The 26,104-nt window shown below is 40.7% G+C and overlaps 1 protein-coding gene and 1 long non-coding RNA gene across 2 annotated transcripts in view; one reads left to right on the top strand and one right to left on the bottom strand.

Annotated features, from left to right (window-relative positions):
- LOC135321657 (uncharacterized) overlaps nucleotides 1-25,989 on the bottom strand; it is a 29,306-nt gene extending 3,317 nt beyond the window's left edge. The window contains exons 1-6 of the long non-coding RNA XR_010381573.1: nucleotides 25,893-25,989; nucleotides 18,950-19,092; nucleotides 2,803-2,872; nucleotides 1,952-2,583; nucleotides 1,210-1,339; nucleotides 221-912 (exon numbers count right to left, since the gene is read on the bottom strand). This is a non-coding gene — a long non-coding RNA (uncharacterized LOC135321657). The remainder of the gene's footprint in view (nucleotides 1-220; nucleotides 913-1,209; nucleotides 1,340-1,951; nucleotides 2,584-2,802; nucleotides 2,873-18,949; nucleotides 19,093-25,892) is intronic.
- WEE2 (WEE2 oocyte meiosis inhibiting kinase) lies at nucleotides 863-21,682 on the top strand. Its single transcript, XM_010989847.3, has 11 exons — nucleotides 863-1,201; nucleotides 5,855-6,051; nucleotides 7,823-7,874; nucleotides 9,709-9,881; nucleotides 11,047-11,168; nucleotides 15,276-15,422; nucleotides 16,061-16,168; nucleotides 16,297-16,382; nucleotides 17,129-17,299; nucleotides 18,958-19,100; nucleotides 20,586-21,682. The coding sequence occupies exons 1-11, from the start codon at nucleotides 863-865 to the stop codon at nucleotides 20,740-20,742; spliced, it is 1,695 nt and encodes a 564-aa protein (XP_010988149.3). The 3' UTR covers nucleotides 20,743-21,682.
- Nucleotides 25,990-26,104: the final 115 nt, after the last annotated feature.

Below are 26,104 nucleotides of genomic sequence, written 5' to 3'. Positions count from 1 at the left end.
TTTTTAAAACTTCCCACAGGGAACTGAGAAACTGGAAAATGTATGTGAAATAGATCTAAACAGTAAGAGAAACGTATTTTACAAAATAAGGCATTTGGGGCCAAAGTAATTGCCATTTTCAAGTGATACATATCACTTCTGTGTGTTGCTGATCTTTCTACCTTTCTTCTTTTCAGAGTAAAACTGTATCCCATTCCTGAAAAGCTTTAACTGCTAATACCTGGGGGTGGGCGGAGGGTGCCTGAAATAGGAAAAGTGTGCCTGGCGAAGGTCTCAGGTGTGTCTCTTTTAGGGCGATGCACTCCAGCCGAGACGTGTCCGGTGCTCTTGAAGGATCATTACGATATGCAGGTGATGCTGAATTCCAAAGACTGCTGCTAGCCACTGGCTGTGGGGGTGGGAAGTGGAGGCGAGGAGAGGGCGAGGTTTCTGAGTGGTAGGTGTAAAAGGGTGAAAAAAATTTCTCTCCAATAATGAGCCTGTTCCCAGCGTGGCTAATGTGTATTTTTAAAGCCACACTAAATTAACGAATCCAGCTGTCTCACTAGTAGTTTGTAGCACGTGGGTTCAGGGAGACTGCGGGACATCCAGAAGAGTTCTATACATAAATTGGATTTAATGGCCCAAGAGTTACTGGAGCTTTCTTTAATCGGAATGGAAATAAGGGAAAGCTGGGATCTTCCGGACATGCGCTACTTAAGTGAGAAAACCAGGGTGTGTCTCCACCTAGCTGCTAGCTGGCAGGAGAAAAGCCAGGCTGACGTTGCCTGCTTACCTGCTCTTCTCCTCCTGACGTCGGCTGCTCTCTCCTGTTCCCTTCCGACAGGCCTTCTTGCCTATGTTGTAAAACTCTCTGGCTGAGATGGGGGATAACAGTGATAACCAAGAACCAAAGCAGAAATTAAACTTTTCCTGTTGTGAAGAAGAGCAAGAGAACCAAGGGCAGAAGGAAGCACAGGAGAGCGAGGGGGCCCAGAGCCAAACCCCAGAGAGGCCTCAAGTTCAGGATTCAGACACAAAGGTGACACCTCCCCGGACCCCCAGTAGTCACGTATGTGACCTCAACACACCTCGGGAAAAACACGAGAGTCCAGATCAGGGGTTGAGGACTCCGGTGTCACACTCCCGCACACGTCCTGAGACACCAGCACCGCCAGACAAGAGCAAGCCGCCACCCTGCGAGAGTCCCTTCACTCCCAAAGTAAGTACCTTGTCGGGGAGGAAGGAGCAGGTCTCAGAGGCCTGTGTTCCTCCAGTTCAGTGACGGAGAACGAGGACGCAGGCCTTTTGTGTGGAGGAGAGATTTGTTTCATGGGCTGAACATAGCTTCAATGATCTGCTTGTTGGTGAAAATGAAGATGAGTTTAAGGTTACTAGAAATCAGAATTAAAGGTCTTGCCAACTGTCTCCTCAAAACCATTGGTGTGGGCCCCAGATACATTTTGGGTGGGGTAAAATCTCCCAGTTAAAGAATACTTGTACTGGAAGAAACAGTGAGACCTACAGCCCAACCTGTGTACTCTACCTAGGAGAAAACCAAGGTCTTGGGAGAGAAACTGGCATGTCCCTTGGCCAATGGCGGAGAAAGGACTAGAAACATGATCTTTTAGGCTTAGTTTCTTGTTCTTTCCATTATGCCAACTGGCTCTATTTTTATGTTATTATTTACTAGTATTTCCGAATATAAGACTGTTCACATTCACTGTTTGAACATATTTCTATCTCTTTGCTGCTGCTCTTTCCAGGAGGAAGTCCTCTCCTGTCCCTGGTCTAGTAAGGCACAATCTCTTTCCTTACATGTGAGCGAAGAGGTAACTTGTTGACTCTACTGTATAAGCCAAGGATGGCCAACAGGCAAAGGGCCCAAGTAAGCATATTCCTGTGGTCTTGCTGTGATTGGTTTCCTACTATGTCATTCATGCTATGAAAGTCAAGGTTGGGGCAGGGTTACCTCTGGTAGACCAGTGCCGTGATGTGTGAATCTCAGGACTGGAATCAGCTCTGCTTTCTGCTGGCTCAGCTTGAGGTACTTCAGATCATCAAAGTAACATCTGTGCTTCTGACTGCAGCCCAGGCGATGCCAGCAGGTCTCTTTTGGACCTGCTGAGTATGGGCACCACATCTACAGGAAACACTAAGCTTCTTGTCTGAATTACAGACAAACTACTTTTTAATATGTTCATGTGGCCATCTGTGTGTTCTTCAATGGTCCTAGTAAGCAATCAATGATTCATTTATTTTTTGAGAGCACAAAGCAGTCTCTGGGAGAGGAGATGTGCCTATGGACACTATGTGATAGGTGCTTCAAGATGGCCAGAGTTCTCAGGGTGGACTGCTTCTCAGTGGGGTGATCAGGAAAGAAATGATGGTGAAGGAAGCATCTGAAGGGCAATGAAAGTTGGTATAGTTTTAATATATGGAAATAAGGGGGCACATGGGCTCAGAGAATGTGGTTCTGAGCAAGAGTACATAGGCAAGAAAACATGGCGTGGCATGTATATTTCATCCACCCATTTCAAACCTGACAGCTTGATATGCTAGCAGAAGTTCTGCTGACAAATCATTTACTCCCGCAGAGAGCACCTACAAAATGAATAAAGATAAACAACAATAAAGTTCCGATCAGCTATGCTAGAGGAGTGGTAGAGCATGATGAGAAATAATTGGGAAATGAGTCTTAAGATATCTGAGAAAACTTTCTAAAGAAAGTAATGTTTGAGAGTCAGTCTTATAGGATGAGTTGGAGTTTGCCAGGCAAAGAAGAAAGGAATGAGAACTCAAGGTCAAGGGAAAAGCACCTACCAAGTTATGGAGGGGAAGGATCATGCCACACTTGGAAAACTGCATGTTATTCGGAGTGGCGGGCGTCTGTCTGTAAGAGAGTGCAGGTAGTGAGGCCAAAGTAGGGAGGCAAGAGCTCGATTGAGCTTTTGTCCTGAAAGTGGGGACAGAATCATTAAATCATTTTGATCAGAGTCATTTTTGAAAAATCACGACCTTCATGTGAAGGATGGAATGGAGTGGGAGAGACCATGGAGGCAGGGCAGTAGTCCTCACAGATCTGCTGAGAAGAGAGAAGGGCCTAAACGAATGGTGGACAGTGACAAGGTGAGAGATGTTTAGGAGTTGGTAACTAACTTGATGGACGGGTTCAGGGAAGAGGCGGGATCTAGCATGCTATGAGGCTTCTTGCTTGTCTGAGTAGATGGTACCTTGAGTCAAGGTAGGTGACATTAGAGGTGGTACAGGTTTGGAGAAAGAGATGTGGTGTAGATCATTGGAGAAATGGTCCTTCAGTGAGGAAAACAACCAAAGTTGGAGATCTGTATTTGGATACAACCAGCATTTACGAAGTTGTTGAAGTACATGTATAAGCTCCTGTAGCCTGAGTGCCAGAGTGAGAAGAGAAGTGGTCCAAGGTAGGAATCCTGGAAATGCCAAGATTTGAGGGAGAGAAAGAGAATAGAGCTTGGGAGAGTAACTGGAAATAAAACTGGGAAGGTACACACTTTATGAATAATGTAGTTTGGATCAGGGTCAGAGGAGAGAGACCAGGGCCATGATAATTGATGATGTTATGCTAGAGACAAGCATGCAGAGGAAAGGAGGACTAGCTTAGCTCAGCCTCACCCAAAGGATAGGACCAGAAATGATGTGAAATGGCTCTAAGTCATCATAGGGATCTCCCAGCAGGATTATCTAGAGATAGAAGAGCTTCCTTAGAGGGCAGTAAGGCACCCATGGCTAAGTCATTGAAAGCTAGTTGCTGACCACTTGGTAGGAATGTTGTAGCAGGGGATTCAAGCATCAGGGGACTAATTGTACCAACTGGGCCAGTCTTCCCAGTCCCTATGATGTTGTAAGAGGTTGCCACCTTCTCCTCTCATCATCTTCGGAAGTCAAGGAGCTATTCCCCAAATTTTGTATCTTTTCTGTTAATCATCTATGATAGAGCAGTGACTTAGAGAATTAGCCACCCTCTCTGGAACACGTTTATATTCTCAATCTGGTCATCTTTCCAGCAACTGTCAATCTGCTTTACTTCCAGGTAGAACTTTCTTTCATAAATCTTGTTGCAAACTATGTTCTTATAGATTTCAAAAGGATTGCTTATAATTCTATCATTCTGGCAATAAAATCCGTATCAATATAATATCTGTCGTTATATTGTAAGTGGAGCTCACAAAATCGATCAGTCTTCTCATTTATAGACTGGTAATTCTGATATTGTTTGTCCTGATAGGAATACTTTTCCTTCCTCTTACCTGAAAATTTACTAGGCCGTCTTTGTTGTCCTTGAACTATGGCAGTTGGAACCAGGTGGGGCTGCCCCACTGTTTCATATGTGACAGATGCATTTCACTTTCCATATGATAATCAGCATCACAAAAAAATGCTTCAGAAAATACTTTACTATAATTCTAAATTCATTTCCTGAATCACATTGACAACTGAGAAATATTATGCAGTATAGTTTTACTTCTTTTGAGTTCAACCCTTAATGATATACTTACATTGAGTTTAAGGTACTCAACCCTTATAATAAGCTTATGGGAAAATTGTGTGTCACGGATGATTTTGTCCGATGACGGCCCCAGGGTCATTTACCCTTTGAACTCTGAGACATATGTAAAACCCTTGTCAAAATTCTCGACTGTGTCAGTGACATATTTTTCTTCACTTAAGAAAATGTTAGGTTACTATGTGTACTGTATAGCTTCATTTCTGTTTCTATCATTTAGTGAGTATAGTAAGTTCTTTGTAGCTTCACATTCTTTAATTACCTTTTTATGTAGTGAATCATGTTGTAATCGAGCTTCTGCACTCAGACATCATGGGCAGAGATGATCAAAACAGCAGAATTCTTTTAGAAAGAGCCTCACAGGACAATGACTATACAATGAGGTTATATCACGGCTTCTGTGTCTATGACTTTTGAAAATCTATAACACAGCTGTTCCTCTGGCCTCCGACACTTAGGTCATAATAGCATTCTGCTGTCTCATCGGAATTCTTTGTCTTTGATTTCTCCCCTCTGTCATTTGATTTAGTTCTGGTTAGGTTTCAGGCCTATGTTCTCTTACTGTACCCCATGTGGAGTGGTAAGTCCTGCACATTTTCCTATGTATTGGTATGTAAGTTTCAGCTACTGCAAAGCTTTGCATCTTAAGGGCTTAGAGTACTACTTTTAAGTCTCTTTACCCCACTTCGTGGAGCTCTTCCCAGCTGGTGCTACATTTTGAGTGGAATCGGAAACTTCCTCCATGTTTAGATAGTCTATGAAATCTTTCCCTTACAAAGTGTTTATTTCTGAAACGTCAATGAACTGCTAACTAATGGACTGTGTATTCCTTAAGAGCTGAATTCACTTCTGCCATCTTCAGCATCTAGCCCAGCACCTGCCACTTAGTAGGCACCAAGCAAATACTTGGGTAAATAACTGAGGGGAAATTAAAGTAGACATTCTGAAAACAAAAGGACCAGATCTTTTTCATTTTTCTAAGCTTAAATGTTGTCTTTAAGAAGTTTAGAGGTAGGACTAGAATTGGTGGTTTCATAGCTGGCTAGGTACTAGAATTGACCAGGGGAAGGAGGTGGAGCTTAACAAAAGTACAGATTCCTGAATCAGCTTGATCCCAGAATTAAAATATCTAGAGGTAGACTAAAAATCTGTATTTTTCCTAGGAGGACCACTTACGACGCAACTAGTTTGCACTGAACCTGATAACCTCTAAGGGCCCTTTCAGCAATAGCATTCTTTGGCTCAAATATTAACTAGCTAACTAATACAGAACCTTTTTTTTTTTTTTAAAGCTAACTCCATCCTGATTTGCCTTTTGTCATCCTCATTCAGGGCCAGGTGAGCCAGCCGGTGATTTCTTCAACAGGGAAGCTCCCCTCCCGAAGCTCTAAGCATTTGAGGCTCATACCTGGTCCCTTCACTGATGAGATGACCTCACTGGCTCTGGTCAACATTAATCCCTTCACCCCGGAGTCCTATAGAAAACAATTCCTTAAATCCAATGGCAAGAGGAAAGCCCGAGGCGATGTGTAAGTGTACTGTGGCTATGGTTTTTGAGAACTGGTCTTACAATGGTCAAGTGGAAGGGAGAGAGTTGACGATCAGGAACAAGAACTCTCTTTGAAGGAAACTGACATCATGTTTATATATTCTCTCCTTCCTGAAGGGCAGTGTTGACTTTAACCTGCTCTGTCACAGAGATCCCAACATCTTTTCACTTTGAAGTATATGTGAAATGCCTTCTCTGTGAAAGAACAGGGCAGAGTAAGCAGCAGATCTGACTTTAATTAGAAAGTTGAACGGGCTATGGAATTGCATTCAAGGGGGCCCCTCTGGTTAATACAAGGCTAGCAATTGGGGAAGGTGTAGTTCACACTTCAGAGAGTATATTGCTTTTTTGGGGGGGGGCATATATTGTTATTTTGAGTCTAGTTGTATGACTGGTGATGAGCACAACAGAGTAAGGATTTGAACTTCTCTGCAGGTGATGGAAGGTTGGCTGAAGAGAAAAAGAGTATTGCTTTCGGAGGTGCTAAAAAATGTACAACCAACCGCACTCGTCCACAGAGGCCACTAAATGGTGGAAATTGCCTAAATAAGGGGTGTGCCGATTACTCAGACATTTCTGTACTGTATCTTCAATACGGCTTTTTTTTTTTAATAGAAGTGCCTCTAAAATGGGCCAGTCATTTATGCTCATATGCATTTAGTAAATACATGCTCAGCTAACAATCTAAATGCCTGTGGAACACTTAATGTGGTTAAGTTGTTTCTTTTGGAATCAATGACTATGTATTGATCAGCCTTGTGGCTAGAGTGGGTTTTCTCAATATTATTTCCTGGATCTTATGTAAACAGGACTTCAGCACAAGGACACTGGTCTACTTTTGTTACTGAGTATTCCATTGGTTTTAGCTTTTTAGGACTCTTTGAATACCATCAGAATTAATGGCTTCACTTCTCACTGAAGCTAGCAGGGAAAGACTGCTGATACAAATTCCTGGCCATGAAAGCGATGACACTTTTGTAAAACCACTTACTGATTCTGAGAGGGTATTTTTCCCTTCTTATTTACTATGTTTTTGTTTTATAAAGTATTTCATAAAGTATTATAATATAGTATTAAATTTAAGCCACAAGTATCTTGCATCAATTTATTTGCATGAGTGTAGCAGCCTCCATTTGCCATTTCTTTCTCCAGAAGAAAAGTCTGGCTGGCTGATCTAGAAACTGAAATCTTCCCTTAAAGATCCAGAATGCAACCTCTCATGCCAAAGAGGATGCCTGTCAGAGACTTCAGCTTGTTGAGATGTAATTAAAAACACCTCCTCCAGGATTAGAGCACACTCTGCTGTACATACAGTCTGCCTGTAAACCTAAGCCGGGCCAGGCTCTGGGGGACGCGGGTTTCAGGGTGGCGGTGAGAGCCCTGATGTTTTCACATATGTTCTGTGTGCTCTCTTGCCTCCATGTTTCAGCATATGTTGTTCTATTTGCCTGAAACCTGTTCTTTTCCCTTAGCTGGTTCCTACCCATTCTTGGAATCTTGGCTTACATATACTCTCTTTTGGGAAAGGCTTTTTTACTCTTGAAATAATTAATTGGATGCTGGCTATGGTATCCCTTGGACCTTGCTTTTATTCTGTCCTGAGTTCTTATATTGAACATTTCTGCTGATCCCTGTCCCCAAATATAAATTGAAGAGGGGAAGGAATTATTTACTTGTACAGCCCCCAAACCTGGCTAGTTCAGGCTCGATAAGTGCTAATCATACATTGATATCACTTTTCTTTTTTCAAGTGAGGAAGCTGGTCCAGAAGAAGGCAAGGTAGAACAAGGGCTGCCTGCCAAGGTAAGCACAGTTCTTTGGCCCAGTTGTCATTACATAGTCATTTCATCCTGGTCCCTTCCTCCCTCCCTTCTCCCTCCCATTCCCTCCCCCACAACCTCCTGCACGCTTGTAGTAAACATGCTTGCAGATGAATTCACCTGGACTCTCATCAGGGTCTACATTCTTAGATCGTTGGCACTTTACAGACAGTGTCTAATATGTGTATTGCTGAATCATCTCCTTGGAGTATTCTTAAATTAAAAGCTACTGCTTCTATCTTTGATCTGGGGGAAAATTCTGTACTCCTGGGGAACTTCTCAGTGAAGGGAAAATCAAGATATTTAAGGTCCAAAAATTTAAAAAAAAAAAAACCCAAAGTGAGAAATCTGGCATAAAGCCAGTGGTTAATATGTAAAATTTTAGCTGTTAAATGTGCCAGTGTCTATTGATTTTTATAATGGTCACAATCTTTGACCTAGGATCCCTCATTTGATCATCTGAACTAAGAAAATAAAGCTGTAAACAGTACCACCAGAGATGTGTGTTGCAGTCTTAACTGTACTAGTAAAAAAAAAAGGGGGGTGGGTGGGGAGTAGTCAATATCCAATAATAGAAGAACAGCCAAGTAAACTATAAAGTCAGTGGGATATTAAGTTGCCATAAAGATGTTTGGACATAGGCATGTTTTCATGACATTACAGTACTCGGTGCACACCGGGGAGGGGTGGGGGGGGAGGGGGAGCGATGTGGATGGTGAGCTGGCTCACGTGGTGTCTGAGACGAGGATGCCCCACCCGAAACTTCAGGCCTCTGATCAGAAGTGTGGATTCCTCATGGGAAATAATTAGGTTTGTCTGATCCTACAGCATTATTTTTTCAAAAATAATCTCACTGTTAGAGGAGATGGAGACAGGGCTGTTAGCTGTAGCAAATCCAGATGTGAAAGAAACAGAGCTTGAGACTGGAGAAGAGCAAGGAAAATTACAGATCTTGTTGATGAAGACTGATTGGAATTGGCTGTTGAAAATGAAGAGCTAGCAAGAGTCAAGACTTTTTAAACCCTTAGATGAAAAAAATTCTTGCTAATGGGGACATTAGGAACAGAAGATTTCAGAGACAAATCAGGTTGGCTTGAGATTCATATAAATCTACGGTGATTTTTGTTATTACAGCTACCATTTACTGATAATGTATGTATTTGTAATATATATAATTCTCATGTAATATTTGAAAGGACCCTGAGGCATAGTTGCTATGATCCTCATCTTACAAATGAAAAAACTGTTAAAGGAGGTCAGTGATTTGCTGGAGTTATTTACTAGCAGAGCAACGACTGATGTTGCTAGTTGGCCAGTAGGGGGAGTGGGAGCATACATTCTGATGTAAGAATTTGACAGTTTTGCTCTCTGGACTAGCTTCTGGGGGAAGCAAGCTGAACATAGTATGTTTATTCAACTTGATACAAAAACAGTAGCAGCCAGACTGTGAGACAAGTAGATGAGAGTCAAAGCGAGATGTTCTTCTTTTTTTAAACATCCGCCACCAGGAGCTCACCCACCCCTTTAGCAGAGGACAGCAGTGCTGGCTGTGAATAGATATGTTGTTTCTAGGAACACATAGGAAAGAAGAGTACAGATTTGTATGGAAGGTTATAGAAAGCACAGAAAAGGTAGTCAGAAACTCGGGGTGGGGGGGGGTCTTGCTACCATGAATATTGAGACAGACAGAATCCAGTGGATTTGCCTCAAAAGTCTTTATGAAAACTTAGAGAAATTTAGGAATATAATATGCCTTAATTTTATTGCTCAACATATGTTAGGAAGAATTTGTTTAACTTTTCATTCAAATATTTCAGAGATGTGTTCTTCGAGAAACCAACATGGCTTCCCGCTATGAAAAAGAATTCTTGGAGGTAGAAAAAATTGGGGTTGGGGAATTTGGCACAGTCTACAAGTGCATAAAGAGGCTGGATGGATGTGTTTATGCAATAAAACGCTCCACAAAACCTTTTGCAGGACTATCAGATGAGTGAGTATCTTTGAAATGTATTAGAAGTACAACTCGGGTCTGTCAAAATATTTTGAAAAATAGCACTGATGCCACTAAAAACACACCGCTTGCTACTTTTTATAAAATCACCTCCCCCAGTGTATGTTGGCTCACACTCATAACCTTTCTGAATTGTCCAAATCAGAGATAAGCTATTTCCTGAAGTATACCATGAGCATTTGGAATCATGTTGTGGGTTTGTTTGTTTGCAGTTCTTGTGGCTTTAACGATTGGTCTTACTGCTTTTTTAAATGAATAGATTTATGGGATGATCTTCTGGTGCCTGTTTAGTTCATCAGAAATATTGCCAAGTAGGAAGTTAACTCATTGGTAATCTCTACTTTGTATTAACAGTGAATTCAATTGCCAAGTTTCAAAGAATACAAGCAAGGAAAAATGAACAAATTTAAATTTCATTCCTAGAACTAATTGTTCAAAAGTTCTTCCTTTTCACAAGGAAAACAAGTATTTTCAGATTTGGCCAATGCTTTTTATGAATTCTGGGGATGTAACACTACAATGCTGAATCTGAAATTCGACTTCGGAATGCTTCATTTTTACACTGAAATTGATCAAGTACTATATTTTGCCTTTTTGGTGTTGGGTTTCCTGTTCTATAATGACTGTCTCTTCCCAAGACCGTTCCTGTGAGTATATCCTATTGACCAAGTTTAGTACTGGCTAATGACTGTGTAGCCTTCACAGGGAAGGTAGGGGGCCCATCAGGATATACACAATCGAGTCTACGGTAGTTCTTTTGTCAAGCCCACCAAGATTTTTTAGATCGTAATCAGTGAAAATAAGAACCAAAGCTGCTGAGGTAGTTTTCACACACTCCTCTTTCCATATGCCATGTTCAATCCAAAAACCATGGACTGTGGTCCACGATGACCAAGGTTCTGGTCTTAGGTCTACTATCACCAGCTTGACTTTGGGCCAGTCACTGAACTTTCTAAACCCTTCATCCTTGCCACCTCATCATACTGAGGACTTACAAAGTTAAATGAGAGAAGATAGTAAGCAAGCGATGAGCACGCAATAAACGTTCTGCTATTGTTATTAATGCCTCACATCTTGTCTCTGAGAAAGCACTTGCATGTATGTTACCCTGCCTCATCTTCCTCAGTGCTTTCCTGTCTCTTAGGAATTTGGCTTTGCATGAAGTGTATGCGCACGCGGTGCTTGGGCATCACCCCCATGTGGTACGTTACTACTCTGCGTGGGCAGAAGATGACCACATGATCATTCAGAATGAATACTGCAATGGTAAGTGTGTGGGCTAATATCTACAGAGAGGGAGATGAACTTTTTAAGTCTTCAGGAAAAAAAAAAATCTTTGCCTCTGTCTTGTAGTTTATGCCAGGTGTAGCAGAGTCATACCTAAAAGTCTGTACTCTTTGTTTTGCTTGGAAGCAGAGAGACAGAGAAAGTGAACTGAGTTGAAAAGGAATTTTAGGTTTATGGTATTACATATTTTCTTCAAAGGTCATGTGTAGCTGATACAGAGAAGCTCTCATTTCCTTCACACTTTAATTAATACTTAGATAACTTTTCCCCTAGTGGTTTGAATGGTAAAGATCCTTTTACCATTGACCAGGTATTCTAAAAGATGTAAGCCAAAGTCCCTACCATTTTGGGGGAGGTGGTGATAAACTTATATAGCCAACTTTTGATTAATTTCAAGTGGATTCTTGCATTTGAGGATTGTTCATGCTTCTTGCTGCTTCTTACCTTTGAGATTTGACTGTTCTCACCAGAGTAAGGGCATGAGGTGTGGTGCCGAGACTGAAACTTAGTGACCTCAGATATATTCTCCTAGGTTCTTCACAACTGTACATAACTAGCAAAACCTTTTTCTGGGCTACTTGAATCATAAAGAGTGTTCCTTTGGATTAACATATTTCTAATACATGATTAATGTTTCTAATCTATGATTAAGTGGTGACGTAACAATCGTTATATATTGTTTTCTTAGAAATATTTTTCATCAAAATGTTCAGTGGTAAAGTAGAAAAGTGCTACCTAATTGAATAGAGACTTACCATCATTTTAGGATGCTTCCATATTTGTCCATGATGATATTGGATAATGGCATTCCCTTTGCCCCGCACCCCCAACAAAGACGCCCATCCTGAGTTTCTGCAATAGTACAGCCAGTCTTTGGGTCCGTTTAGTAGCCACCAGAGAGCCTTGAGTATGTACGTCTAGTCTGGCTTTGAGAACAGCGATCAGTGATAAAGCTTTCTCATTGTATGTATTATTAATTTTACGAGTAGGTAAGGTAGTAACATTATGAAATGCTAGAAACACAGAAAACATAGAAACACATCCTACAAAGTAACGATGTGGCATCTCCCTTATTGTTTCCTTGTAGGCTGATTTTCTGATAGCCTTACCTGTGAACCTTGTGAGTTTTTTTCTTTAATAAGCTTACCCCAAAACCTTTTTCCTAATAGTTTCTTTGGGATAAAAAAATGGACCCTTTCCTTCTACTTGGTGACTGAGATGTTGAGACTTTATCTTCTCTTCTTAATTTCCTTTTATCATAATCTGAGACTCCCTTTTCTTTTTTTTTCCTTCCCTCTCTCTATAAAGAAGATTGGTTTTATTTCCATGACATTCAGCTACTAACAAGGATTATATCAAATTAAAAAATTAATAAAGCAAAACATTAATTTTTACCTGTGGGCTATGTAAATTTTAATTGGGGCAATGTAAAAGTTTCAAATTTTCATAAGGAATGAGACAAAGTGATCTATTACAAATCATCTAATTCTTTCGAATATTTGAATACCTTCTATAGGCTCGACACTGTATTAAGCTCTAGGGTGAGAATACTGCAGAGTGGGCTTTATTCCATTGGCTCTGTTACAATGAACACACAAGGGACAATCTGATGCAAAGCCAGATGATCCAACTACGGATTAAAAAGCATTCAGAGAGGATGCATGTGCGCAAGAGGCAGCACAGTGGTGGGAAGGGCCTGCGCTTCAAAGTCAGGCACCTGGGTTCCAGCCCAGCTCTGTCACATACTGGTTGTAGGATCACTGGGATGTCACCTAATCTCACTGAGTAAAGAGACAGTAATATTTACTTAAGGGAGTGGTTGGAGAATTAGGAACAATCTGTGCCAAATGCTAGCACAGTGTCAATTCTCATTACATAGTAAGAACTCGGCACTACTTGTTACTAGCGCAGCCCAGGGAAATCTCATAAAGCAGGTAAGACTTGAATGAGAACTTACGGAAGAATTACTAGAGTTTAGGGAAGAAGAGGGGGCACTCTAGTTGTTTTGTCTAGGTGGGGGGACAGCATGCAGGGTAAAAGCATGGTATTGGGGATGGGTCTGGCCTAGCAGGTGGTAAGCAGACTAACAGAACTGAGATGATTCAGAGGAAATAGGGTCAGCAAGGTAAAGTGTGGGAAGACGAGAGTGGGCCTTGAAAGCCAGGCAGAGGATTCTGGACTAGATGTGATAGATGATGGGGAATCATTGTCTGTTCATCATGGTGGTCCACTAATTTCACTTGATATTTTGCCAATTAAAATGTAAGTGATTTATCAAAATGTAATTCACGTACATTCAACCTTTCAAATGTGAACTGATCACGGAAAATAAAGCACGCCCTCATACTTTGTAGTTACGGATAATCCACGTTGAGACTTTGCCTGGTGGCTCTAAGAATAATAAGCCCGATGTATCTGGAAGATAACAGAGCAGCCAGTGCCTCATTCCTTCTACTCCCTGCCCCCTGCGTCCCCTCCCTCCGCTCTTTCTCACCTCTTCATCCTTATGCCCTGTTTCTCCACACCTACCCTTACCCCTCAGCCCCCAGCCTCTCACAGCAGTCAGGCTGGAACATGTACTGTTATAGTTTTAACTCTGACTGTAAGTCAGATGACTTAGGTAACTTAGATGATAACTCTTAGAGACTGGCAGTCATCTGATTTCCCTTCCTGTCCCTCCTGAGCCCTCAGCCCATCAAGAGTTCCCTCCTCCTCCACCACCCTAGCCAAGGTTCCCCACAAGTCACCTCTGGGTCGGACTCAGAAATCTGAAGGTTTTCCAGTAGTAGGTTGAGTCTGCCACAACTGGGATTCTAACTGATTCAGGATTGGGTGATTAATTTTTCCCTAAAGGCAGGATTTCCTTGTGACATCTTTGTCACTGAGGTTTTATGGAGCAGATTCCCCTAGAATGTGGTTCTCACATTTGTTTAAATGATGGGACATCCAGAAGCTGGTATCCTCTGGAACACCATGATGCTGGTTATATTTTTCCACAAAATAAGTGCAACTTCACTAGCAGAAAAATAGGCTTCCGTTGTTGGTAGCAACATAAAATCAAGATTGTGAGAAGACAAATACATGAACAAAAGATCCTGTTGAATTGTTGGTGTTGTTTTTGTATTTTATTGTCAGAAGACCTCTACTATTTATTTGTTCTAGTATCTGTCGGTCCTCATGAGGAGACAGGAAAACATAGATATATTTTTCTTAAGTTTTTTTTTCCTCCTGCTAAGGGGGGTAAGTATCTTTTCTTTTATCTAAAGGAAGGAATCCAGCAGTGTATCTCACCAAGGTGGTTTGAGGAGAGCTGCCCAGGAGCAGGCTTTCCTCCTAAAGCACCATGCTGGCAATGACAGGAGCCGTCTGCAGGTGGTACCCTGGGTGATGGAAACCCAGGACTCTATAGTTTGACAGAATAGGCTGCTAGTAAATGCTAATTAATGAAATAACAGGTTCAAAAGCATTCCAATACCTTAGGATAGGGGCATCTAAGATCAGGCAGTCAGATGAGCCCAGGCCTTATCTTTTTATTGATAATAATGAGAAGTATTTGTTGTATAAATACTGTGGCTCAAATAGGGTTTAGGTACATACTGAGGTTTTTCATATTTTCCTTGGGTCAGCAATCATTATGTGTTGTTATTTCATGATATATATTTTAATGGATTGAACTTGGAATCAATTACATTAAAATTACTAATGGCCTATAATTACTAGCTTGACACTGACACAGAATTGTTCATCAACACCATAGTAGCTATATGACTAGGCCTGACTGGCCTTCTGGTTGATAACTAGGTAGAACTTGAAAAATGTTAGTTGGGGCACACTCAAGGTGATAGGACCACATATAGACCTAGGAAATGATGTTTTCTCTTCCTCCTTAAAGGCCCTGTAATTCTGCTTTCCAACATGTCTCTGGTATAGACGGGGCAGATGTTATGATCTGCACTGACACTGAAGTGGCCTTGTTGGACTGAGGTCATTCATGAGGAATTCACTGTATATTTACTATGCTTTCATCTACAAGATTCATAGCTCTTCTCTCATTCTAGGGGGCTACTCCCTGTTGTTGTTTCCCAGGTGGGAGCTTACAGGCTGCGATATCTGAGAATGCAAAGTCTGGTAATCATTTTCAAGAGCCAAAACTCAAGGACATCCTTCTGCAGATCTCCCTTGGGCTTAAGTACATCCACAGCTCCGGCATGGTGCACCTGGACATCAAACCAAGTCAGTACAGCTCTCCTCTGCTCCTCTGGCCGTATTTAGTTCTTCCCCCACCATTGTCAGAATCTGTGCCTGTGTATCTGTCAACTGTCAAAGATGCTGTTTGCTGGTAGAATCCCTTTCATCAATTCCTCTCTGCATCAATTTCAAACAGCTTTAACCATTCCCCCTCCCTGAGCCTAGGGGACAGAGAGAGAAAAAACTTCCAGATGGTGAAGCCAAAGTATGAAAACAAGTACTTAATTTACTGCAGAGACAACGTGACAGCATACTGGCTACATCCTGACTGTTTACAACTAGTGCTGTATTCTTTGTAACTCAGCACTGATCGAAGTGAACAGAAATGAATGGTTTTGGCACTCATTAATGTCAAGTACAGGAAATGTTGTTACTATTTTGTTTTGGCTTATTTTTTGTTTGGGGTATGTTTGAGGGTTAAGTTTGACTTAAATATATATTATCAATCACTGAGCTGTTGAGAAGTGTGAGAGAGTTCATGGGAGAAAAGAAACGTTGGTAGTCTTGTTACAATGCACACAGGAAAGGAGGGTGGCTGAAATAATAATTTACAGAAAAGAGTCTCTGGGGTGAAAAAGCTTAGGAATCATTACTTAGGACAATTCTGTATTTTTTTTTTCCAGGTAACATCTTCATTTGTCACAAGATGCAAAGCGACTCTCCTGTAGTCCCAGAAGAGATTGAAAATGAAGCTGACTGGTTTCTCTCTGCCAATGTGATGTATAAAATTGGTGAGTCTGTCCTGTAACCTGACTGATATACTACTGTGCTCTAAAATTTATGCTGATAACCCCACTCCATGTATTCCAGTTTAAGAAAGACATGCTTTTAAAGACCTCTATTTCTTTTCTTTTTTCAGGTGACTTGGGGCATGTGACATCAATAAGCACACCCAAGGTGGAGGAGGGAGACAGTCGCTTCCTGGCTAATGAGATTTTGCAGGAGGTACAAATTAGGGAAACAGAGAGTATTTTATAATCCATTAAACCTTTGACTCTGAAATGAAAGTTGACAGTGCAGCAAATTAGATGTATATATTTATAATTTAAATTTATACTATCCCTTTTCCTATTCAGAATGGAAATCAAAGATAGGAGAGAAATTTATCCAAAAAAGCATGAGAAAAGCTGGCTTAATCAATATTTGTATTGTTTTTTGTAAAGGTCCTTTACTGTTTCCAGTATTTCTTGGAATTCCTAAATTTATGGATTTCCTAGTCAGAAGGAAGCCTTTGTTGGTCCAACCCATCTTTATCATACTACTATCCTTTTGACAGAACCACCAGCTCTGGTCACTGAAATGACCTTTAGTTATCACTCACCTTCTAAGATGGTGAAGTCTGGCCAAGGGAGGATGTAACTTTCTATAGGGTGATAGTCAGGGAAAAAAGAAGCCTTTCCTTTGTGTGATCAGCCAATCTATGCATCAGGCCTCTTTAAGCCTGACAGAGCAGAATGGTGCTAAGATTCTGCCTCAGGTATCTTAGGGCACAGCAGCGCGAATCGGGTGGGTTTATGCTCTGACCCCCATCTTCTCTAGAAATAGACCCCTCACCACAGCAGACAGGACTGTGCTCATTGTGTCTGTTTAAACTCATATGCATTCAAACGAACCTCTCTTACCAGTTGTATTTTAGTCTAGCCTCACTTCATTTGGCCAACTAACTGGCCTTCCTGTCTTCTGTTTTGAAGAATTATCAGCACCTTCCCAAAGCAGACATATTTGCCCTGGGACTGACCATTGCAGTGGCTGCGGGAGCAGAGTCGTTACCCACCAATGGCGCCGAGTGGCATCACATCCGTGAGGGTAACCTTCCCGACATGCCTCAGGAGCTCTCCGAAGAATTTCACAATCTACTCAAGGTGGTATCTCTTATGAGATGAAGAGAAGATGGAAATAATTATTTCTTTAAGTGTAATGGCAAGAGGTGGAGAAAAGGAAATGGGGAGATTGGTAGTGCCACTGACAGAAGGGAAAAAGACTCATAAGCAGGGAGCCCAGAAAAACAGGACAGATTAAAGCTTCTCTAGGAAACTTGAGGATATCATGAAATCCTGTTGGTAGAGTTTAAAAATCCTGTTACTTTAATTTTTTCCTTTATCCTTTCTAACAACCCTGTGAAGAAACCAAGACTCAGAGCAGTTCCTTGACTTGTATTTCACTTTTGATAACTGATTAACTCCAAAATTAAACCCGTTCTTTATGTCCTATTTCAGGGTTTTAACTATTATCAATGGTAATGGTGGTAATATTCAAAAAATTGAATTTTGAGTATTATAGGGGAAATATAAGCTACTCTATGGATGGAGAACTGACAATACCATCAGTCATTTGCAGCTACTGGAAGAAAGGCATAATGTTACTTTAGGAATCCCTGTGTTACTTGTACTTTATAACCTAAGATGCGTAGGGACAAGGAAATGAAGGTATTATATTGAAACAAAGAGAGGTACAAAAATACCTACACTATTGAGAAGCCTAGAACTATACTAGAGAAACAAAATGTATATGCAAGACTTACTTCATGGCTTAAGGAACAGGACTGGTTAGAATCCCTAAAACAGCCTTAGAAATATCTCCTCTCTTGGAGATTAAACTTGAGTTTCACTGCTTACCTGAAAACTTCAAACTTAGTTCCACACTTGTACTTCTTCCTCACTTCTGCTTTCCTGAAGGAAGGCAGACCCTTCGTCACAGTGGTCCTTTGTTCACAGTCTAATCACCTATTTCTGTGTGTAAACTGCTCTTAGATTTAGTTGATATTTACAGACTACCTCAGTGCTGGCCCTGTGCTAGGTAATATGTATATGTTAATTCATTTAATTCTCCCCACAGTCCAGGAGGTAGATGTTGCTATCCTAAATATCAGGAAACTTGAGTTTCAGCAAAGTTAAGTGACTTGGTCAAGGCTACATAGTAAGTAGTGGGGCTGGCTCTGAACATTGGTCCCCAAATGGAAGGGTCAGTGTCTTCGTCATTATTTGATACTGCTAATTGCTGTACATAATTAGGTATTTGTTAAAAACTGCATTCCCGTCATTTTAGGTTGCAGATATCCTCTACCAGAAGATAGATGCTGTAGGAATACTGTCTTGGTGGGATATCCTTAAGTAAAGTGAAAAATGAGGAAGTTATGGTGTAAAGTGAGCTGAACTAGGAGCTGGGTACCTGGGGTGTTGGTTTGGATCCTGTCAATAACTTGGACAAGCCACTTTTTATCTTAGGGCATCAGTTTCTTCCTGTTTAAAATTAAGGCATTAGACTAGTTAATCATTCAACTAGCTCTAAAATATGATACTGAAAGACAGGTCAAAGGTATGGATGACTGATGCTACCAGACAGGGGTTATATTCCCATCCCAGGTGGAGCTAAGTTTTCATTTATTTCTTCCCTTTGCACAAAGGAGAAGCAGAGTTTCACAAAATCCACCAGCAGAAGTGGGGTTGGAGTTGGCTTGGGTGGGGAGATTTTTCCCAATAGTGAAGCTTCTCTTTTCTCCCTTTTGGGCTTACCTCAACAGAACATGATCCACCCCGATCCGGAGGAGAGACCTTCTGCAGCGGCTCTGGCCAAAAGTCGAGTTCTCTGTCCCTCCCTGGGGAAAACGGAAGAGCTTCAGCAGCAGCTGAACTTGGAAAAGTTCAAGACAGCCTCCCTGGAAAGGTAGATGTTGGGTGTTGGAAATGAGGAAGAATCTATCTGTGTACTGCTCATAGTGAGTGACATGCCTGGTCTGGTGTGTCTTCTCTACGGATTCAAGCGGAATCCAACATTATAACACATACACCCCTGCCCACAAAGAGCTAGCAGCATTGGGCCCTTTGTAACCAGGGGCTGGAGGCTTTATGACTAGACTGCTTGAGAGAGAAAATTCCAGTTAATGCAAGTGCATTCAAGGAAATAAAACTAGTTAAGAAAACTTAGCAGGATTCTGAGTGACAACAGGTATGTAAGTAACTGGTAGATGATCACCCAATATAAGATAACCATGGTTAAGGGGGGAAGAGACCTCTTAGAAATCCATTAAACATTGGGGGCAGGCAGAGTTTGTCTTGGCACAGGTTTAGAGAAAAAGGTCTTTTTCCAAGCCAAAGGAAACAGTCCTATTACTTACTCAAGTAAGCTTGTATTTATGTGTGCATTTATTTACTAATGGATTCCTTCATTTAACGAATGGAAATTAATTAATTAGACAGGGTGGATTTGGTATAAAGGTCAGGCAGTGATGTTTGAGCAGGGTTCTGAAGGCATATTAAAGTAATTATTACTTACACTGTGCACTTTTGAAAATACAAAAGGAGATGAAAAAATAGTCGTTGCCTAAAATAAGCTTAGAAGTCCAGCTTCTTCTTGGATGCACATCCAGCTTAGGGTGATAAGCCTGAAAGGTCCCTCAAGTGATTTCTTGGCAATGAGTTGTGGAGACTTTATGCATTTAGTCAGGTAATTTTGCCTAACAAGAAACTTAATATTTCTTGGCTCTAGTTTTGCTAATAAATAAAATACAAATACTTATATATGTTGAGACAGGAATATAAGTATTCCTTATGGTGTGGTGTGGGCATTCTGTGAATGTCACCAGCCATCACCAGCAGTAAGCACACATTATAGAGACGGGGGAGACACCTCGAAACTGTCTGGACCAGGGGTTGGCAAACTTTTCTATGAAGACCCAGATAGTAAATATTTTACCCTTCATGGATCATATGATCTTTGCTGCAATTACCTAACTCTGCTGCAGTGATGGGAAAGCAGCCATAAACAATATATAAATGACTGGGAATGGCTGAGTTCCAGTAAGACCATATTTACAGAAACAGGTGGCAGGTCAGATCTGATCCATGGGCTTTGCTTTGTGGACCCTGGTAGCTTTCACATAGAGCCTGCTGAGTTGTTCATTTATCATTTTTTTTTTTAAATTTTAAAGACAATCAGTAGGGTTCAGGAAACTGAACCTGCCCTGTGCTGTGGCACCTGTGTGCCAGCCATTTTTTAAGATAATCAGAGGAGCTAAGATTCTATTCTGTGTATAGATCAGGCTTGTTTCTATAAATAACTGAAAAAGAGAAAAATCTATGTTAGTTTGGATCATAAATACCATCTCTAATCTAGGCCAAGTAACCTATGTTTTCTCTCTCTTGCTGCCAGGGAACTGAAGGAAACCCAGCAGGCCCAGTCCCCCAAGGAAGGCCACAGTGTCCCTGGGTCCTCTGCGACCCCCACAGTATCGAGAAGCAGCAAGCGCCTGGTGGGAGGAAGGAGCGCCAAGTCTTCAAGCTTCACCTGGGGGCAGTCTTCCCCATAAGAACTCCTTTCACAGCAACTCACCTTTTACCTTACAGTTTCCAGAATTCCAGAAGTACATACTGACCCTGTCAATCTTCCCCTTATAAATGGAGAGACTAACCAACGGGAGTGCCCCAAAATCTCAAAAGCCACTCCTAATTTAGCATTTACAGCCAAGATCCTGCAGCTGTTAAGGCTTCCTAGCGGCAGTGGTCCCAGGTATAATAATTGGCAGCCATTTCTCTTCTCTCTCGTTATACTGCTCACACCACCTGTCAACAGTTGGTTCACTTCTCACATCCGTCGATGCACAATGGGAAAGCACGGGCCTCTGGACTGAAGGGAGACAAGGAAGCAGCCCCCGGAGCGGGCTGTGGACTAAGAGGATGCCTGCCTACCCACCAAGGATCCCAGGGACCCTCCCTGTGAATAGAAAGGAGTTTGATTTTGCTTTGAGTTGAGGTAACAGCTAATAAGAAATGGGCCTGGATTTCAAGAGTGCATCCCAGGTAATACGATTTTATTTCCTCAAAGAATTCTCAGCCACTTTGAGCAAGTAGTTTTCCTACTGTATTCCCTGAGTGGAGACAAACCCTTTCTCTGACATTGTATTTATTAAGTAAATGACTTCAGCATTATGTGGGGTGGGTAGAAATAAGACTCTAAAAAACTTGAGACTTCTGAGCTGCCTATTAACTTTTGGAACAAGAACCCTGGGTAGAGAGTTTGAGGGAAATCTGATGCGGTTTGTTCTCCCTCAGTCTATTTGCCTTGATCCTCTTGTAACTGTTAATTACTGTTTTTTACTTTCCAGGGGTCACCAATTTCTCCTCGATTTTTATCAGAAGTTGGCTTTGCTTCCTGTGACTTTTTAAAAATCATGTTTTATCTAAATCATTTTCTCTGCACATATTTTTTAAAGGATTAGAATGTTTGTAAATAAAGGTTTTTATCTTGTCCAAAGCCAAATATGAGTGGCACTCTTCTTTGTAAATATGTAACTAACAATGAATGAGAAATTTATGTTGGAAACCATTTCATGAGCACAGAGGAGAGGGAATTTTCAGGCTAACAGGTCTTGGCTTTAAGGCCCATCTACACGGCTATGATATAAAATAACACTGGTCACAAAAGCTTTTGAGAACTTCTAGTTGTGTCATATTCATAACGTTAGCCTCTTAATGGCTGGTAGGCTTTTTTGCTCCCTTATTTTCTTCTTTTCCCTTAATTTTTAAAAGAAAATTAAAAGTTAAAAAAATTGAATAAACCATCATATCATTCTTCTGTTTTGGAGCAGCCATTTCTTCCATGCAATTAAGTGGTGTGTAGTGCTCTGTATTGCCTATTGGCATTTAAAAAAACTTGTCTTCATTCAGGTTTCTCTCTCTCCCCTCCAATCACCAGCCATGTGCCTTGCAATACAGAGTAGGGTCAAGCACACTTTGTGATTGATTGATTGATTTTTGCAGGGGCTAATTAGGTATATATTTATATGGAGGTACTGGGGATTGAACCCAGGACCTTGTGCATGCTACATACGCACTCTATCATTGAGATACACCCTCCCCTCTTGTGATTTATAAACAGGTGTATCATTAAGAGTATGCAATGCATAGACCAGAATTCGATGGTTATACTTGTCTTCTCAGGCATTGACACCTATTAGGGTCTATGACCCTTTTTCTACCATGTTCCTTGAAGCCTACACTGGCACCTGAATGGACCTGGTGCCAGACTATTGGTTTCTCTCCATTTCTCTCTGCTGGGCTCCATGGTAGCAGGAAGCCACCAAAAGTGCAGGTAGCTGCATAGACGCTAAGTGTGAGAGGGGCTGAGTCTTCACTGGGCTCGGGATTTAACCCATTCCATTTCAGTTGCAAGTTTATCCCCTTGCCTCGGTAAGAAGCTCCATCCTCCATCATGAAGTTCTGTTTCTGAGCTGAGATCACAAGATAACCAAGGATCTAACTATTAAATATCAAACTATGGAATATGAACATCATTGAGCTGATAACCTTAAGGATGTTAAATTTACATACTTTAGGAAATAAATACGTTGCGTTTTTATAGATGTACCTTAAACATGATCACTGACATTAAGCTGCCAATAGATAATCGTGAGTTAAAGAAGTCATAAAGAAATACTACTGTGCTTTACTAAGCTCTAACATATCTACCAATTTATGGAAGCTATTTACCTAAAGCTGTAGAAAGATGAACGTTGAAAGATAAATGTCAACATTTCAGCCTGAACAATTAGGCTTTTTAAAAAATATATGAACCATAATGTCAATCCTGAATTGCATAAAAATTGTCAGGTTGATTTTTTTTTAAATTTAACAGAAAATGGAGAGTAACTATGGAGAAACTACAGTAACTATGGAGTATTGCTAATGCTGCTTTTCAATCAATGTAAAATAGATGCTAGTAATCAGTTCAGGTAACAAGTACCGTAATTTTCCAACAGTTATTATCAGGCTTGAGGAAAAACTGATTTAAAAGCAAAGCGAGAACTTGATTGAAATATCTAAAAAATGTCAAAATTGTCCATTTCTTATCTGCATAAAAGCACTGCCAAACCTGTCTCTACCACTTGATGCCTATAACTGAGACTTTTTTAATTTAGAGGGGAAAAAAGGCAAGGACAAAGATAACTTTGTGGCCATGTCTCTTTCTCAGAGAGCTTTGCAAAGGACGAAAGCCCTGAATTATTTCACTATTGCCAAAGGCTATGCTTGCTGATTAAAGCCACGATGCTTTCACCACTTCTCAGCATTGAAAAGGCCCTTTCTGGGTCCATGGATGAACTACAGAAAGTTTATGATAATGTTAAAGTGTGTGTGCAGGTATATATCCACAATGGAGAGGTTTCAGAATTTCTTAATCAAAATGCAAACTGTAGATTCTTGAAAGGGCTATGTTTAATACAAAAATACATTTCAGCTACTCTTCCAGGTCCTTGATTCTTTTTTTTTTTTTTTTAATTCCCCAATTCAGGCCAATTTGAGTATCTTTCTGGGTTCTATTTCTTTGTCCTGGCCCGTGGCCTGGGCCCTTCAAAGGCCTGTTCTTGTTTTAAAGCTTATTGCTAATTGGATATTCACGGCAAGGTCCCTGTTCTCTAAGAGCTGACAATCAATGGGGAGAGGGAGGCACCTTCATAGACATTTAAAGAAAGTGAAATGTGAGAACAAGGAAGGACGACTTGAATACAGAAATTTGTTAAGTATGGGGAGAGGACAGTGAGAGCAAAGCAACCCTGAAGTGTCTGTCCATGTTGGGAAGGAGGATCTATCTGATAGCAGAAGAAAATGCTTTAACTCTGTTCTTCCATGACATTGTATATTTTAAAATTTTATACATTTTATAATTATTTTTTATTTTTATTTTTTGGGTGGGCGGGTAATTTGGTTTGTTTATTTATTTATTTATTTAATGGAGGCACTGGGGATTGAACCCAGGATACCTTGTGCATGTTAAGCACATGCTCTACCACCGAGCCATACCCTTCCCTCTAAAATTTTATATGTTTTAATATGCTTTTGTCAAAGAAAACTGCACTTGCTATGTTCTACAGACAACAGTCTAAGGAGAATGTGTATTGGTAATTCCTGTCTGAGAGAGAATTCAGATTATCCCAGATTTTCCATCAAGATGTTATTTATAAAGTTATAAGAGTTTGTCCAACGTGTGTCTATATTCAATTTGCATGGTGTTTTCTGCTTTTTTTCTGACAATCTCTCCCACAATCTTTACCCCAAAGTATTTGTGGATGGAAAGAAAGAGGGAGAGATCTGTGACATAATGAAAAAAGAACTTTTTAGGACCAAGTGACTGGATGTGGATGAATGGATGTAGGTGACCAGGGATAAGTTTCAAAGATGATTCCAAAGGTCAGATCTGGGAGAACCTTGGTACCACTAAAATAAACAAGGAGCTTAGAAGGGGGACACCTGGCTTTGAAGGAAAGGATGAATTTGGTTTTTCACTTTACTCAACAGCTCAAATGGAAGTAGGATTTTTAAATGGGAAATCATCAGAGGAAATCATGACATAGAAACATGGTGGAGTGTGGGATGATTAATACTTGCACAAAGCCTGAAGGCAGTATAACATGGTATGTTTCCAGGACTGAATACCTTGATGGTGGAAGTAAAATGGACGTAAGTGTCTAGAAATATACCAACCAGAAAGTCATACTTTAAAGAGTGGGTTAAGGTGTGTGTTGGAAACCACATTAAGTAGTTTGTATTTTTTCCTTTTAGGGTAAGAATACGGCATTGAAAGGCTTTAAGTAGGTTCTGGATGAGGAGATTCGCTTGTTAGCATGATTTGGAGGGTACCTTCCTTTTCCAGAAGCTGGACAGTGCCAGGGCCAGGTGATGGGGAAACCCAGGGAGGCACCTTCTGGCCTGTATTCTGCAATCTGTGGGGCTCCATTCCCCTCCTCCAACCAGGGTCAGGATTAGGGTGAATGAGGCAAAATTTAAGAGATGCCAAGAAACCCAGCAATCAAGATTAATGATATGTTTGTTAATACAATATTTTTTAAATATTGAAATTAATTTAAAAAAATCCCCAATGAACAAATTATCAGATTCTAAATAAAGACGAGATCAGTAAGCTGAAGTTAATAAAAATTATTTAAGATTGCCACTTCCTCAGGAAATATTTGGAATATTTAAAAATCTCATCAATCAGTTTACTTCCATTAAAGCCAGAAAGGTAAAATTATAATCCTGTTTTTGGAATAAATAAGAAATTTAAACTTAAAACAATGTGAGTTTTAATACACATAATTTTCAAATATTCAATATTTCTTCTAGTACTTTAATGTTCTGGGAAAATTCTTTTTAAATATATAAAAACATGTATATAGTGGCGCACGTTTTTCCTGGTGCCTCACGATCCAATCTGGCTTAGATACTGTATTTAATAAAAATTTTCATGTTTTATTCACGGTTTTTTTTTTTGCCTTAACACTTACTTTTTTAAATACTGCATTAAAATATTTAATTTCCAATTTTTTGATTACTCTTAAATTCTGCGCTTTCAGCTCTTTCCCTACCCCTTTTTCTATGTATTTGTTTTGTTTTTTAATTTGTGCTTTTGGAGACCTGAACCTTTCTGTTTTTTCCCAGAGGCAGAGCTATCCCGTGTTTCGCCTACCTCGTCGCGTCCAGGGCCGGGCTGGGAACCTCTTCAAAAAGTAACTTCATTTCATAAGAAACTTAAATCAGATCCATTCACCACTTGGCGGCGTCGACCCACTCGCTCCCTCCGGAAGGAAGCTCCCGGAACTACCGCGTTAAGGGGATATGTTTCCCGCGGTGCCGGCCGGCGCGTTTCTACGACGCACGCCGCGGACTTTCCGTTGCCTC

The sequence above is a fragment of the Camelus dromedarius genome, chromosome 7, assembly GCF_036321535.1.
Source record: "Camelus dromedarius isolate mCamDro1 chromosome 7, mCamDro1.pat, whole genome shotgun sequence".
Classification (NCBI taxonomy): domain Eukaryota; kingdom Metazoa; phylum Chordata; class Mammalia; order Artiodactyla; family Camelidae; genus Camelus; species Camelus dromedarius.
The sequence above is the reverse complement of the archived record's forward strand: the minus strand, read 5'-3'. Positions and strand labels throughout refer to the sequence as shown.

Coding starts and splice junctions, on each gene's coding strand:
- WEE2 (XM_010989847.3), top strand. CDS start 863: ATGGGGGATAACAGTGATAACCAAGAACCAAAGCAGAAATTAAACTTT. Junction 9,882..11,046: donor TTTGCAGGACTATCAGATGA/GTGAGTATCTTT, acceptor CCTGTCTCTTAG/GAATTTGGCTTTGCATGAAG. Junction 17,300..18,957: donor AATTTCACAATCTACTCAAG/GTGGTATCTCTT, acceptor TTACCTCAACAG/AACATGATCCACCCCGATCC.